Consider the following 17,555-nt stretch of genomic DNA (forward strand, 5'->3'; position numbering starts at 1 on the left):
TATGTTCACTTTCTTGACTACAGCTTCTGAGGAAAAGGCACATAGGAAATGACATCGTTACCATTGTCTTCCAAGAGCCTGGAGCACTTCCTTTTACTCCAAAAAGCATCCGGTCACACTTTCAGCATGTCTTTGTCATTGTCAAAGTGCATAACCCATGTACTGAAAGTGTGTGTTACAGGTGAGTCTGCTCCCTGATTGATCATTCTCCTAGTTCCATTTCAGCTCAACAGTCTTTCCCAAAATAGGTTTGTTTTTCCAATTCTTATCTTACCCCTAAAATTTTTTTTCTAATTGTATTTTCCACTGTCATCATTTAGCTCTTTTCTGTAAGAAATAATTGCCTTCTTCCTATTTTTCCCCCTTAAAAAAGCCTAGCAGTTCAAAATGGTGCATTACATATTCCCTCTACCTTCCCCTTATAACTGCATCCAGCCCCTGCCGGATCCAGTAGCTTAACTGATACCAGCCTCCATGTTGGATGATCTGGACATTTAAGCTTTTCTTTTTAGGAGAAGTAATTATTGTCACTTGTGGAAGTAAAACATTTCTTCTCATTCTAAAATCCTGGAAGCACGTAATACAAAGCTGCTGAAACAGGGAGTTGACACTCACTTTGTTGATTTTAGGAGGCCATGTAAGTGTCTCAGAACCAGAGACTTTCTGACAAGGCTGCTTTTAGTCTTTATCTACTCATATTCTTTCTTAGATGATAACTGCAACCACAATATCATACAGTTCGGGGTATTGGCAAATAGAGTGAGCCTTTGAGTCTAATAGACGTAGGTTGAATCTCAGCTCCACCTCTCATCATGGGGCTTTGTGGGATTTATTTTGTTCTGCTGAGCCTGCGATTCCTTGTCTTAAAATTAAGGATCATAGTACCCACTTCAAAGTGTTGTTAAGAAGAGTAAATAACAATTATACAAAACACCTCTTAGAGTTCCTATCACTTGTCAACTTCCCTTTATAATCTTAAGAACAGTAGTGGCAAATTGAGATGCCGACTGGGGCTGGGCCAGGAACATGAGTGCACTGTGAGAGATTGGTGGAGCCTCTGAAGACAAGAGCACACACCCTCCTCAGGGCAAAAGCATCTGTAGCCAAAGAAAACTAGTCCCTAAGTTAGATGATGCCATTTACAGACCCTCATCTCCCCCAGCCTATCATAAAAGAACACAGAGTCTGAAAATCAGTGGTTCTTAGCCATTACTGTGCTTCGGAGTCAAGTTTTTAACTGTTCTGATTTTCTGGGCCCACTCTAAAATATTCTAACTTAATAGATCTGGTGTGGCCTAAGTGTCTGCAAGTTTTCCTCCCAACATAATTCTTATACGTATCTAAGTTTGAGATCACTACTGAAAAAATATAAGATCTATTCTGTGCAAATGATATGCTTAAAACAGATAATGTTGGTGCAGACATGGTGAATTGGCTTTTTCTCCTGGATCTCACCTAAGGAATGGTAATTATGAGAATAATCTTAAATGAAACTTCTTAACGGTTTGCAAATTTTGGCTGCTGTTTTTGGGTTAAATAGAATATTTTAAATTACTTTTTTCTTTAATAGTGTCTATTTGCTTTGAGTTCTTTCAGGTTTTCCAGTTATAATTAAATTACTGGGGGAGGAATGTTTTCAAAACTAGTGTTGATATAGATCTTACATATAAACAAAATGGATTGCATTGCTTTTTTATGATATAAGACCAAACCAAAAAAAAAAAAACCAAACTCATTGCTGTGAGTCAATTCTGACTCATAGCAACCCTATAGCTTGTGCAAATCATTCAGAGATGGAGTCATTCATTGGTTTTTAGGAAATTACGTTGTTATCACTAAATTGACATTTACTAATCAGATTCGAATGTAAAGTCAATACAGTGCCTCAAATTTTTCGAAATATGTCATAAACATTCATATTGGTCATGTTTAACAACTTCACCAGTATCCCTCCAAAAATCAGTAATATTTTTTCTGGAAAATCGTAGTCAGATCAGTTCCATAACATTTTATAAAGCTGTATTTGCTCTGTCCTATGGAATAAGGTTGGAATGTCCAAACTTTCCAGAAACACCTTGTAGGTCCGTTTCATATGATACTTCTCAAGTTAAGCTAATAAGAAAATAAATTCATTAAAATAATGTTTCAGGAAATCATAAAATACAGTCCAAGTCAGCTATTTTCTAAATTGCTATGTCTGAACCCAGGGACCTGTTTTATAGAAAATTCGATGGATCCAACACATCTCAGGCCATTCCCCGTGAATGTTGTTTCTCTCATGAGCTTTTTGCAGATCCTCAGTGGCAGAGATGCCCAAACGGATGAGGACCTGCAGGACCAGTTAGTGAGGAGCCATTTGCCTTTACAGCCCTCAAGCTGTGGGCTGAGATGACATCCTGTAATTAAAATTGTGCAGCCTAATAATGCAGTCATCACCTTACACAGGTAGTCTGAGGCATCACTCATGCATGCAGCAGGATTCTCCTCAAGAAGTAGTAATACTGGGTCTACCTGAACACAGAGAGAAATGAGAAGGCAACATCCCTAATGCTCTTTGTTACATATAATTTTAGCCTGAAATTTTTAAAAAGCAAATTTAACCACCAATTGCCTGCCTCTTTATAAAAGAATCTTTAATTTGAGTAGTTTGTAGCTAGCATTATAGAACTAACTCGGGAGGATTTATGTTTTTATATTCTTTCCAAGGTACACTCTGTGTAAAATGCATGCCTCTGTAACTGAGTAACTATATAGGCTTGGTAGCTAAAAAGTCCATTAAAAGTTGGGAGATGTCTCTAGAGAATGATGAGTTCTGTTTTAGAAAATATAATATATAGCCCCTTTTAGCAAAAATTAGATGGCAGGGTTAATCAATTATTAAAATAATGATTGTGATAATAATAATGATAATTTAATCCTCACAGGAGGCTTTTGAAGATAGCACTGTTTTAATCTCTGTTTACAGATAAGGAAACAGAGGCACTGAGGGATTGGGGGTAACTAGCTAAGAGTCGCTCAGTATGTGGTAGAGCTGGAATTCATAGTAGGGTCCCTAACACCAGAGTGTGTGCTCTTAACCACTTTGCTTTATTGTCTTGACTACCAGGTTTTACTAAAACCCGTTCACTTGCATATTAAGGAATGTTCGTCTTTCTATTTTTGGGAAATAACAAATGAAGGATTAGAAGAATGAGTTTTGAATGAATCCACAGCATCTACAGCATCTGCTCCCCTAACTCTTATCAATAACAATTACTGAGTAGCTGCTACAGACCAAGAATTCCTGCTAATCCTGTACCTGCTCAGGCTGATATTTTCTTTTTTTTTTTTTTAATTGTGCTTTAAGTGAAAGTTTACAATTCCAGTCGGTTTCTCATACAACAATTTATACACACCTTGCTATGTGACCCTAGTTGCTCTCCCTATACTGTGACAGCACACTCCTCCTTTCCACCCCGGGGTTCCCGTGTGCATTCAACCCGCTCCTGACCCTCTCTGCCTTCTCATCTCGCCTCTGGACAGGAGCTGCCCATTTAGTCTCATGTATCTACTTCAGCTAAGAAGCACACTTCTCACGAGTATCATTTTATGTCCCACAGTCCAGTCTAATCCTTTTCTGAAGAGTTGGCCTTGGGAATCAGGCTGATATTTTCTATGTTAGGAGGCAGAAGGGTTTTATATTTCAATCATCAATAAATCTATGAAATTATTTGGGTAAATTAAGGAGTTCTAGAACATGTTCCTGTTTCAGCCTGATAGAAATTCTCTGTGTGTCCAAAGAACATTCCTTCTAACCTTGACTCTAATTGAAGAATTAAGGATTGTTTTAGTCATCTAGTGCTGCTATAACAGAAATACCACAAGTGAATGGCTTTAACAAAGAGAATTTTATTCTTTCACAGTCTAGTAGGTTACAAGTCCAAATTTAGGGCATCGGCTCCAGGGGAAAGCTTTCTCTGTTGGCCCTGGAGGAAGGTCCTTGTCATCAGTCTTCCCTTGTTCGGGGAGCATCTCAGCACAGGAACCTCAGGTCCAAAGGACGTGCTTTGCTCCTGGCACTGCTTTGTTGGTGGTATGAGGTCCCCCACTCTCTGCTTGCTTCCCTTTTCTTTTATCTCTTGTAAGATAAAAGGTGGTGCAGGCCACACCCCAGGGAAACTGCCTTTACATTGGATCAGGAATGTGCCTTAGAAAGGGTGTTACAATCCCACCCTAATCCTCTCTAACATAAAATTACAATCACAAAATGAAGACAACCACACAATACTGGGAATCATGGCCTAGCCAACTTGGTACATACATTTTTGGGGAGACTTAATTCAATTCATGACAAGGATTGTATAAACTTTTGTAACCAGGCCTCTGACCCCCATCCCTAGGATAAGAGTAGCCATGCCTAAATTCTGCTACCTTTCTTGGAGAACTTTGACCTAAGATGCACAGGGTTACAGTTTATTGAGCAGGAATATAGCATACATTGTAGAAGAGGGGATGTCCAATTAGAGAGTAAGGTCTATCCTTTGGGGCAAAAAGAATTGCCTTTTTAAAAGCTGGAGACACTATGCCTCCATCCTTGGCAACTAGTATCATCCCACAGAATTGAGAAAGGCCAAGAATTGGAACTCCATATTGAAAGCAGTACTTGAGCATTTTTGGATATAGGAAATTTTTCCCTAATGCTTTTGTTAAGTGAGTAGCTTGAGATCTACAGAGTTGAGTGGAAAAACTGAGTGTCCATCTTAAGGGTGGTAGTCAAGGGAGGACAGGTCAAGTGTGAGGTTGGCCTCCACAGCTTCACCCTCTCATGTTGAGGACACGACTCAAGTCTCCTTCCCTTGGCCCAGTTTTTAGTGCACACACCACCATCCAGCATCATCAAACTCTGTTGTTCATGACTGAGTTTGCTGTCTGTCCCCAAGGGAAGCGGTCCTCCATCTCGTTCCATTCAACTAGGACCTCATCCCACCTGTCATCCATCTTGCTGCTCAGTGCCCTGCAGGTGATTAACTCTACTTCTGAGTACATAGTTAAATAAAAGTTGAGAGAGAGCTGGAGACTGTGATTGTTTTAGAGTCTAACCAACCACATTCCACAAAAGGAATTCACACCTGACAGGAAAAAACTTAATAAAATGTTCCCAGTCTTTAATTCACCTCCTTCAGGATTTCCACAATGATGGAAAAGAAGGAAAAATTGCTTCCTTTGTTTATCCTAACAGAAAATAGCAGCCTGAGTAGGTGTGGGATTAGTAGGAATTCTTGGTCTGCAGTGGCTACTCAGTAATTGTTATCAATAAGAGTAAGGTGAGTAGATGCTCTAGATGCTGTGGATTCATCCAGCACTCACTCTTCTCATCCTTCATTTGTTAATTCATTAATTCACTCTTTATAGTTGATCTTATTTTAAAAAGGGGCCTGAGACAATTAAAACTGCTGTCTGATATAGGGGAGCATTATTGGTTTTGATAGATTAAGATGATTATTACTATCAATATACATTTCTTAAGTCCATGGAATCTCTTAAAGTCTTTCTCCCATAAAACCTTCATTTAGATTTTCAAAATGTAATCAAGTAAAGTGAGCATGTTCTTAAAAAAATGAAACTTAAAAAATTTGGCCTTGTCAGTATGATGGGGCTGGACTCAGTTCTGTTGGAAGTGTTACCATCTTTCTCAGGGATCACCAGCCACAGAATGAGAGAGTGCCAACCTGGCATCATCTGGGACTGCTTGTCACATCCCACTGGGGATTCATAACCCTTGTAGACTGAGTTTGAAAAGTAAGTTTTATTTAAAACAAAATTTTTTAATAAAAGAAAAAATCTTGGGATGGCCAAAAATTAGAACAAGAAGTTGTAAGATAGATGGGTTAAGTTGGAAGTGTGGGTATATATCAGAATTGCTGAAGGTAAATATTACAGTATCACAGCTCATCTTGTTTCTCTTTCCCAGCGTTGGAGTATCTAGATCAAAAGATGTGCCACCGTTTGGTCCACCAATTCCCAAAGGCGTGACTTTTCCAAAGTCAGCAGTGTTTCGGGACTTCCTCTTAGCCAAAGTAATCAATGCAGAAAACGCAGCTCATAAATCAGAAAAATTTCGGGCGATGGCCACTCGAACAAGGCAAGAGTACTTGAAAGATCTGGCGGAGAACTTTGTCACGACCGCCACCGTGGATACCTCTGTGAAATTCAGTTTCATTACACTAGGTGCAAAGAAGAAAGAAAGAGTAAAGCCAAGGAAGGACGCACATTTATTCAGCGTTGGTGCAATCATGTGGCATGTAATTGCAAGGGACTACGGCCAGTCTGCTGACATTGAATGTCTTCTTGGAATTTCCAATGAGTTTATAATGTTGATTGAAAAGGATTCCAAGAATGTTATATTTAACTGCTCCTGCAGAGATGTTATTGGGTGGACATCTGGATTAATGAGTATCAAAGTGTTTTACGAAAGAGGAGAATGTATCCTTCTATCTGCAGTGGATAACTGTGCTGAAGACGTAAGGGAGATTGTTCAGAGATTAGGAGTAAGTACATGTTTTGTGTTTTCTACCACCCTTATTTCTTCAACCCCAGGCTCATGATCATTTTCACTATGGAAATTTGACCATTCTTAAAGCACTTAAGGAATGAATTAACTATTTGTCTTGGACACAGAGCTTAATTTTAAATGCTGGGTCCTTTTGAGCACATGCTGAATACATAAATAGTGGGCAAGTGCCCGTCATAAATTGTTTTTGGAAAGGAAATTTAAACCAACTTTCGAAAGAGAATGTTGGAATATATTTTTATAGTATTTGAAGCAAAAATGAGAATTGTCTAGAGATTGTATCTGTTTATAGAGATAGACATGACAGTATCTTCTCATAGGGTAATTAAAATAGGAACAAAATTGCTGTTGATTATATAAACGATTAAGTCTTATTTGCAGATTCAATTCTGGGTAAGTTTATACAACAGATATATATTTTTTGTTATTAATCTTCTAGCCACCGTTTCTTGTTAAGTTAGAAAAACTAAAAAAAAAAAAAAAAAAACAGGCTTAAAAAAGAGATGTTCTTACAGTGTGGTTTTTAGTACACACTCCTAAATTATATCCACGCTGTTTAACAATTGTATGTCTGCTCCAGATTTTAACAAACTGAGATTCTAATTTTAGTTTGAGTATATACAGTAGGAGCCCTGTAGTGCAGTGATTAAGAGCTCAGCTGCTAACCAAAAGGTCAGCAGTTTGACTGCACCAGCCTGCTCCTTGGAAATCCTATGGGGCAGTTCTGCTCTGTCCTACAGGGTCACTATAAGTTGGAATCGATTTGAAGGCAACAGGTTTGGTTTATATATATATGTATGTATATATATCTGTGCGTGTGTATGTATGTGTGCATACATATATATACACACATACATACAATAGAGTAATAAAAACAAATCAAACTATTCCTTTTTTTTTGGTACTGTAAGAAGAAAACATCCTTTGAGGGTAAATTTCTCCTGGGAAAATCTCCCCTAGGAGGATGTATTATTTCATTAATTAGAAAAGATTTAGCCAACTGTGGATCATGAAAAAGGAGAAATTATATTCATTTCCTGACTCATTCTCCTACCAAATATAAAACTCTCCTTAGTTATTTAAGACCATGTATAAGAGACAATAAGATCAAGGCAATGTCTGCTAACCTTGGGAGAACAATTTCATTATTTACAGACACTGTTTACAGTAAAGAGCCCCAGTGTGTTCAACAGTATTATCAGGCATATGTGTGAAAATCTAGATATGAATTTGGGGATAATTAAGTATGTGAGTAGTTTATATTCCTAGAGAATTGACTCAGAGTTGTACTTGTGAGTCTCAGGATACATTGTGTTTTCTGTAATATTGGAAATACTTTTTTTGAACAAATCCACTGAGTCATCATAATCTGTGCTCCTGAAAGTACAGCAAAACCCAGTGTCACTTTATCAGTCACTACACTGCACCTTGCATGGCCGTTTGCATTTCATAGGTATATGTAGACAGCCCATTTGTACCCAAGACCCACATAACTCTTAACACATTTGCTATTCCGTGGACCTCATCCTACCATTTGTCTAGAACAGTGACTGTGTTGCTAATGTGACCAGGGTGCCTAATGTCTGGAATATATTTGGGGAAAGTTGTTCTGTGTCTAGGATAACTTGCAACACAAGATACTGGAAACAAACTAACCCAGAGTCCATTGAAGGAGTTAGAATATAATGGTTAGTACAAGGTAGTAATAACAGAAATGGAAGAAAGAAGATGCAGTAGTAGTAGAGATACTGAGATTGAGTTTGGCAGATGGTAAAGTCAGTGTTCCTGTTTTGTGGGGACAGAAAGTAAAAGTAAAGGTGTCCAGGAGGCAGGTAAAAACACAGGACAGGAATAGGAGCATATGCCAGGGTTGGCTTCATGGAGGACAACCAGTACAGCTGCACCAGACCCTGCACTCAAAAGGGCCCATGCTTGTCTTAAGGCTCCGCTGTTGCCATCTTGAAATTTTTAATACTTTTTGAAAAGGGGCTCTACATTTTTGTTTTGTACTGGGCCCCACAAATTACATAGCCAGTCCTGGGCACCGGCATAGGGGACACCATTTTCATGATAACTGAGCCCATGTACATATGTGAAGAGCTTAAAATAAATGGAGAACATTGTCCTTCAGACTCAGCCCTCAGATGATAAGAAGCAAGGAACAAAGGAGATAAAGAAATAGCAAAAAGCATAAGTGGGGAAGTGGCAGGTAGTTGGAGAAAATAAGCAAAAGAGACTGTGTTAGACTTTGGCAAAGCTCAGTTATTCACTCTTCAGTCTAATATGGATATTAAGTTTCAGCTGAAAATTGTCTTAGTATTTGAGAGCAGCTAGGGCACATTTTATTTGTAGTCTTTTGGTGAAGAAGCTTAGAAAAAAGTTGAAGAGACGTAAAGGAAAAATTTATTCAGGTTGTATATGTAACAAGAGTACTTTTTGAACAATTTTAAATTAGTTCATAAGTTTGGAAACGTCAATCTTTCAAAACTTCCCCACTAGCTAACACTAGAAGTCCCTTCCCACATTTCCTTAAGCCCCAAACTGTCATCTCTGTCTTTGGGAAGCTGGCTCAGACATGTGGACTTGCAGTAACCATGGAGACAGCAGACATGGTGGTGATGCACTGAACCCAGCCCCATTCCCACAGCTGCACTTACAGCGGTAGGTTTGATTAAATAGGTGTCCGTGTATTCAGAGCATGCTCCGTGGATATGGAGCATTTATTACACTGACACTTGATACATTGGCTCTGTGCTTTGGGGGATACGTGTATGATGCCTTCTGACTTTAAATTTCCCACAAAAAAGTGATGTCATCAGATATTTGATGAGCCCTTTTCTTTCATTGATTAGGAAACCACTCTCTCATGGAAACAAATTACAGGTGCTTTAGTGCACCGAGTGGGACACAACCACCTTCATTTTCATTTTTTGGTACTTTCATAGAGTCATTTTGTGTGAAAGGTGAGAGCACTGGTGCCCCTCCTGCTTGGGTTGTCCCCAGGCCTTTCCCTGGGATTTCTGGTTTGACGATGACTGGCCCTTTGGAGAGTGGGAAGCCTGGAGGGTAGGCACAGGAGGCTCTGCTATCTGCAAAGGCATCACCTGCCAACTTTCCTTGTCAGCAGGTGACGAAAGAATCTGTTGGCTACCACACGTGATCGGAAGTTCCCTCACCACTTCCGATGAAAGTGCAAGTGGCTGGAACGGGATGTGCGCAGTGCTAATGCCGGGCCCTGCAGTTACAGTTTTCTTAAGATTCCGACCTACTGCTGCCCTGCCTGGGCCTCAGGGCACGGCACTAAAGTGTTAGCTCGAGAGTGGGTGTGGGCCATTGGTTTAAAAACAAGTGAATGAAATCATCTATTAGGTTTTAGTGCTGGATGAGTGAAAGCTGTAATGGTTTTGACAGTCTTTACATTTTTGCACTGCTACATTCCAGTTTAAACTATAGAATTTATATGTTTAGGATCCAAGTGAATTGACCTAAGAAAGGAGAGGAGAGAATTATCAGTGTCCATCTTAAGCTTGTGAGCTTGAGGTCTGTGACTGCAGAAAAAGCGGGATACCTGTATCAGGAATAGATTTGCCTTTGAGGAGTTAAACCGTGGTTTTACTTTCATTATTTTCTTTGTGCTTGATGCCACAGCTGATTATGGTGAGCTCTAGATTTAAATATGTCCTGTCTTTCACTTCTACAGTTTGAAGAGGACAGAAGGAGAGTGGGCACCCTTTAGGGCTATGCTATCAGTGGTGTGAGGGCTCGGGAGAAGAGCAGTAGAGGCAGAGGCCCACGTGTGCACCTCTGACACAGGGCACTCGTGACAGCCTGAGTGGGAAGGGGGTCTTTAACAGTGTCCTCCCCTTTCAGATAGTGACAAGAGGCTGCGAGACTGTGGAAATGACCTTGAGGAGGAACGGGCTGGGCCAGCTAGGTTTCCACGTGAACTTTGAAGGAATCGTTGCAGATGTGGAACCTTTTGGCTTTGCTTGGAAGGCTGGCCTTCGCCAAGGGAGCCGCCTCGTAGAGATATGCAAAGTGGCCGTGGTGACTCTGACCCATGAGCAGATGATTGACCTGCTCCGGACCTCCGTGACTGTGAAGGTGGTCATTATCCAGCCCCACGACGATGGCTCACCCCGAAGGTAAGGCATGTGAGGCTACAGCAGGATAGTCAGGGCCAGAAGTAATGCTTGCCTCACCAGGGCCTCTGGAGCAGGAGGCTGTTCTAACAGTCAAGTGGCTCTTCTGCCAGCGTCATTGGGACATCAACCAGTAGAGCAATTCAGAAGAGCTTAAAAAATTGAACAAAAAAGTTACTAACGTATGATAAAATGATGAAGTGTAATTCTGTAAGCAATGTAATGGGAAATTGACCACGTAAAAGCTGAGATAATATAACCAAGTTCAGTTGGCTCACCTGGGCCAGTGACGCTTACGTCTAAGAGGTAATATTCTTTATCATAGCTCAGCTTTTGGCAAATTAAATACTTCTCTCTGCACAACTAGAATCCTTTTCCATAACGTGAAGTCACTGATTATTAACAGGGTATTTAAGAGCTCAGTACCTGTACGTATGAAGAAATATTGAAAGACCAAGTATAATCTGTGTTGACTGTTCTGTTCTACAAATTTAAGCTTAAGACGTGTTAAATTGTGTTTAGTTGGACTCACTTTTATTGATCAGGGCCATAAAACCTATGAAAAGAAATGGCTAGACTTGGAGAGCTCAGAGATTTATAGGTGGAGGGTAGGGACGAGAATGAAAGTTTCTAAAAAGCAATACTTTCCAGCGTTAATAGAAAATAATCATGCTTAACGTCAAGAAAATATTCATCCAAAAGGGCAAAGAAGGCTGATTTAGAACACCATTCTTTCCAGCCGGGCGCACTAGTTGCTGGTGCAGGGGTCTGATAGTTCTATTGAGAGGACATTTCCTCTATTTCCATCTCAGGGTGGAGCTACAGCCCCTCCCAGGCAGCCTCACGAGCTCTGGCCTTGAGTGAGATAAGGTGTGCTTGGAATCTAGGTGAGAGCTGCGTGATCCTGGATAATTCACACAGGCTCTCTAAACTTCGCTTCCTGTCTGTACAATGGCTTATAATAGTGCCTACCTCGTATAGTTTTTATGAAGATTAAATAAGATGGTATATGTAAAGCACGTAGCACCTGTCTGACATAATCATCTCTCCATACATTTTACTTTTTTTAAGAAGAAAAGGCAGAACTTTAGGATATTCAATTGCATTTCTTCCATATAAAAAAGAAATTACCATCATCCACAAATAGCAGTATTACTGTACCCACTTTCTGGGCTTATTCCTATGGTACCTGAGGTCAGTCTTCCTGCTTTTTCTTTCCTTTATTCACCATCTACACCAGTGCTGTTCCAGAGCATGGTCTGTGAGGCTGGATATGTTCTAGATCTGCACTCTCCAATACAGCATCCACTAGCCACATATGCCTGTGGAGTACTTGAAAGTGGCTGGTGTGACTGAGGAACTGGATTTTTCATTTTAATTAACTTAGGTTTAATTAGTCACATGTGGCTAGCAGCTGCTGTATTGGAGACCATAGCTATAAACCATGATTTCCGTTTGGAAAACTAACCAGTCGTAGACCATCTTTCTCTCCAGTTAATGTGCAGAATTTTGTGAATTCCTGTTTCTCTTGGCTTTCTTACCATCTGCTCCCAGCCTGACTTTCTATGGCCTTGTTTCCAATATTTGCTCAGTATGTTTATGAAATAAAGATTAATGAACTGAAATTCCTCTTGAAAGTGTCAGTCTCATGTCACATGAAATCTCCGAAATGTTTCTTGTTGCCTTGCCTGTTACTGTGTCATTAAATTCATTGGTCCCGAGTCCCATGAATCGCACATAGTTGTATAAGTACAAAGAAAATAAAGATGAAAAACTATTGTATGAAGGAGACTTAGAAATAATAGAGGCAAGGCCTTAAAATCGAAAATATTTTGTAATTGAAAATCTTTTACAATAAGTTTTAAGCCAGTTATTAGAAATTTTTCCATATAATAAAGTTTCTGTCTTCCTTTAGTTGAAATCTATGTTTGTAGCTCTGAAAATGTTATAGTGAAAATCAAGTCCTTTATATTAGTTAGAGGTTGATTGGAGCCTGGTGGCATGGTGGTTAAAGAGCTCAGTGGCTAACCGAAAAAAAAAGGTTAGCAGTTCGAATCCACCAGCCACTCTTTGGAAACCCTATGAGGCAGTTCTACTCTGTAGAGTTCCTGTGAGTCAGAATCGATCGACTCAAGGGCAATGAGTTGCAGGGTTAGAGGTTGATTAGTACTGTAGAAGTAGACAAAAGTGTTACTATATTTGTCCTTTGGATTAAAAAATAACATTCTTACCTAGTTTTAGTTTTGGTCTACTCTTCCGTAAAAAAAAAGGGGGGGGGGCTTTAAAGAAATCTGGTTAATAAAAATGGTAATATTATCATTTTGTTTGATATTTAAAACGTGATTTAAGAGTAGAGTTTCCTAAAAATACTGAATTGATTTTCAGCTAAAACAAATAAACAAAAACTACAATTTAAAAGTTCCAGCTGTTAATCGTTTCATCCCATGACCTGTTTTACCTCTAAGGAGAGCTTGTTGTCCGCTAAAGCCTTGGTCTGCACATGATTAAAATCTGTGTTTTAAATGCCAATTGTCTTATTGAAACTATTCAAGATATTTATTTAGAGACTTTGCCTTGTTTTCTAGGATTCCCATTAATGTCATTCACCGAAAATAGAGGTTTTCCTCCTGATTGATGAGGAGGACCTGTTGTATGTGTTTTCACCTTAGCCAGAAGGATTAGAATGATTTCCCCGGCAGTAACACTCTGCGCATGACTGTCACCCTCCCGTGTCTGCAAGTCATGGGGATTTTAAACCTAGCATGTACAGTTTAAAACTCTTTCAATTCAGTCTTCCAGTTTTCTGGGAATTTGTATATTTTTAAATCCGTGTTTTTGTTACTTTTGGATATATTTTCTGCCTGTGAATATCTGGGTGCCCTGATAAAAGGCCTTGCTGTTGTCAAGCAGTTTCACCTTTAACAAGAAGTTATTGTTGCAACAACAGTTCTTTGCTTTAGACTGTAAGTATGAAATGTCAGTTTAAATTTCATCCATGCTTCAAGCAGGTTTAGCTTTGTTATTTGGTATTTTAAGAAACTACATGTGTGCCTTGAGAGGGGTAATGGGTAGCACTTGACCTATTTTAAAAATTAAAATACAAACCTTTTAAACTAAATGCTGGTTAGTACCATTATCCTTGTAGCAAAATATGCAAGGATATGCCTCAAGCTAAAAATACGTATTTAATTTGTGGCATGGAAAGTTACCACCATCTTCTTTCACAAAGTGGCTCTTAGTGCTTATTGGGGAGGGGGAACAAAAAACATTCATTTGAATGGACTTGTATGTGTATATATACATATATTTTTTTCTTTTCTTTAAGCTGTCTTTAATGTTAAGATCCATGGCCACAAGGGCTACAAAAATGGCCAGATTAATGAATTATAAGATATTTTAGTCTTTACATATATTGTGAATAATAGAGTAAAAAACGCTCCAGTTCATGTTTGTCATTTATCGACTTGATTTCCGCCCTACAGGATATCAGTGAGAAAGCAATTTGACTTGGGGGCCCATCTGCTCCTGTCAGCAGATAGAGAGGCCTGTCATTTGATAGACTTGCTCTGGTTGTCTTCAGGTCAGATGGCGTTTGGTGATGATTCAGAAGCTTGCTGGATTAAGTGAAGTCATAAGTAGAGAAGGTATTTATGTTGAATTAAGAGCCACCACATTTTGAAGTCCCTTTCTCAAGCCTAAGGGTGATGATAATTCAGCTGTCCTTAAGCTTGGAAGGAAAGCAGCACCATTTTTAGTTTTCCTTGTTGAGTTCCACAGAACACCAAGCACGAAGGACTCCCCTTCGGGAATGCTTATTAGCTAAGCTCCTGCTGGCACTGGATTCTAGAGTGAATTCATATAGATTGGAAATGAGTGGCAAGAAGCAGTTTGGGAATAACACTCTTCAAATGGAAATGAGGTTTTAAGGGGAGTGTGGTGTTTCCTAAGCAGTCAGTCTCTGCGGCAAAGAAGAAGAGTTAGCAAAGACACTTAATTAAGATCTTTCTTGTTTCTGAAAGGGTGGTACCCAGTCACTGGTATAACTCACTCCTAGGCTTCAAAGGTGACTGATATTCTGTCAGTGTCATTTCAGGGAAAGCACATCAACTCAAAGGCTGGTATAAAGGAAATAACAGCTCGTCAGAATATGCATGAATTGCTATATCATGTGAGTGACTTTAGTAAATATGTCCAAATAAAAATGGAAATTAAATGCCTTGCTGTGGTGCATCTGTTTTGTATGATGTTTCATATTTTGTTAACATACTCTCCAAAACATATTCTTCTATATATTGCACAGCAGTGGGAATTATCTCATGTTGTCATGAGTCTAAATTGTTCCCTCATCATTCTAGAAAATTAAAACTTGATGTTCTTCTCTTTTGTTTTGCTTCCTGTTGCCTGATCAACTCCCTGGAATTACATGGAGAGGAGGAAGTGGGAATAGAAAGTGAAAGGAAAACTCGATTTTGTCAGATTAGCAGATTTTATAAAAAATGGATGAGTGGTAAATTGAAATATGGGCTAAAATGTGGTTTTAGATTAGGGTTCCAGTTTATCTGGATGGGTACTGAATTTTAATGTGAGACGTGAAAACAATACAGAACTTCCTTAAAAGTAGGCTGGAGTTGACTCATGATTCCAAGTCTCTGCCCAGATCCTCCAGTATAATGTTCATTTGTTCCCTCACTGCCTGAGGTAAAGAGCACTGGATTACAGAAAGGAAGGCAGGCTGCCTTACATTCACTAATTCATTCACTTGTTCATTCATTTGCTGTTAGTGAGTTTGTGCAAGAAACTACTGGACACTAGGATGGCTAGGACAGACATAAATAATCTTACCTGAACATCTAAAATGCAGTACTTCTGTTTGTATTTGTCTATTTAAAAACGTTTTTCTCAAACTATAGCCACAAATTATTACTTGCTCATGAGCACCTCAAACTAGTGCAGAAAGTGCTGTTACCCTCTCTAATCTCACATGTTAGTGCCCATGCTGTTGTGCATTTTGAAACATTGGGGCATTACTGACATGGTAACAGGAATGCAAAGGGTAACAGTAAAGCCTGAGAATTCTGTTAGTGAGGCAAGTCACAGCCTCATGCTTTGTAAAGTGACACCATCGCTATGATGGTGGATAGCCATCGGATACTCTCCCTCATGGAAATGCACCCATCAACAATTAGGCATCAAATAGTCTTAGAGAAGCTTCTCTGTATATCTTTGAAGTATAAAAGCAATGTAGAATATTATTCCTGCCCTCGTGCTTTCTAATAAAAAAAGAGCTGAGCCTCTGTCATAAGTCAGATACCGTGCTACGTACTGGGGATATGGTGGTGAAGGAGAGGTACGGAAGCCCGTGACTCATTCAGTAGCAGAGAGCCTCCCTGCCTGTTAAATACAACACCCACGTTTTTAGTTCAAGTTCTTTTTTCAAAGGGCTTGGTCAAGTGGGTTTATGGTCTAGATGGCTCTTTTTCTACCTGTAGCCTAGGAGTCTTTCTATTTCTATCTGTAAATTAAGGAAGTTTGTTGAAAAGTGAATTGATATTTCATTTATTGCCTATTTAATGTATGACACTGCCCTAACTTTTACAGCAAGTTATATGATGTAGTTATCTCCCTGCTGGAAGCTTTTGATTTTTTATGCACCAGAAAGAGTTTGCTATTCAAGTGAATGAGCATCAATTATCCCTGTCACCTTGTTGGATAATTTGGGAAGAATCTTCTAGCTATTAGCAGACTATTAGCATAACAGACATTAAAATGATTAAAATATCGGTGATTACATTAATCCCTAAGGCTATAAAAGGGTTCTTTTACAAAGTGCATAATGTAAAAGAAGCAGATAATTCTTTTGAGGGGATGTGCCTTTGTTTCTGAAGATTAGCACCTAGTGGAACACATGGCATAACTGTGGGCTATATTAACTGTTCTTTGATCATTTTCTCAAGAGATAGCATTAAGTTTTGGGAAGAGCACTGTTCTAGGAGTCAGAGGACCTTGGTTCTAGGACCCTGTCCCTGATTAACTACTATGACCTTTTCCAACCTCTCTGAGCCTTCTTCTGAAAAATGGAAGTTTCCTTTGTACCTCAAACATTTTTGTGAAATGTGGCTGTGGAACACTGTAAGTGCTCTGCAAGGCAGGGCAGTGGACCAGAGGTAGAGAGCAGCATTAAGGTATGCTCTCTAAGGCTTTCCATCAGAGTATTGGGTTCAGTTAAAGGTTTTCTATGATGCAGCCACGTAAAGTGAAACCAATAGGCAGTTCGGGAGTACAGTGAATGCAAGTTGTCATTACCTGATTAAGCTGTCGCTGTATGGTTCATGGTTTGCCAGGCATAGCTAATTTGTTCAATTGCTTTATTTTGTTTTATTTTTTTGTAAGAATATATTTTGTTCCTTTGAGTTTCTCAGTTCTCTCGGTTTTTGGTTTTGTTTTTCTCCTGTTTCCCCCAGGACTTTTCCCCTTTCTTAGTTTTGAAGCAACATAGTATCAAGTCATGTGTCCTATTTGTATATATGATGAAAAGACTAAGTAACAGAATAGTGATGTATTGTTCTGTAGGTCAGTGTAGATAAAGGGGATTTTACAGCTCTAAAATTTTGTGTAATTCTGATTGTTGCATAAAGTTAATCAGTAACATCTCATAATTCTATAACCAAGTATTACTTAGAATCAGGAAAGACTTTCTTCTATTTCCAGTGTTCTGTTTAGTTTATGTGCCTTTTGCTGTTTAGTATTGGTTCCCTGTATTATTTTATCAAAGCAAAAAGCAATATTGTCTATTTGTAACTGACTTCTTGGGGAGCTGTCACTTGAGGAAGCTCACATATTTTGTGGCATTAATCTTGACACAT

At 39.1% G+C, this 17,555-nt stretch overlaps 1 protein-coding gene across 2 annotated transcripts in view; it reads left to right on the forward strand.

Annotated features, from left to right (window-relative positions):
* SIPA1L2 (signal induced proliferation associated 1 like 2) overlaps positions 1-17,555 on the forward strand; it is a 243,289-nt gene that overhangs the window by 168,370 nt on the left and 57,364 nt on the right. For both annotated transcript variants that reach the window (XM_023728024.1, XM_023728023.1), the window contains exons 8-10: positions 24-181; positions 5,951-6,527; positions 10,421-10,695. In XM_023728024.1, coding sequence (XP_023583792.1) covers positions 24-181; positions 5,951-6,527; positions 10,421-10,695 — 1,010 coding nt within the window. The remainder of the gene's footprint in view (positions 1-23; positions 182-5,950; positions 6,528-10,420; positions 10,696-17,555) is intronic.

The sequence above is a fragment of the Trichechus manatus genome, unplaced genomic scaffold (genome assembly GCF_000243295.1).
Source record: "Trichechus manatus latirostris isolate Lorelei unplaced genomic scaffold, TriManLat1.0 scaffold00021, whole genome shotgun sequence".
NCBI lineage: Eukaryota > Metazoa > Chordata > Mammalia > Sirenia > Trichechidae > Trichechus > Trichechus manatus.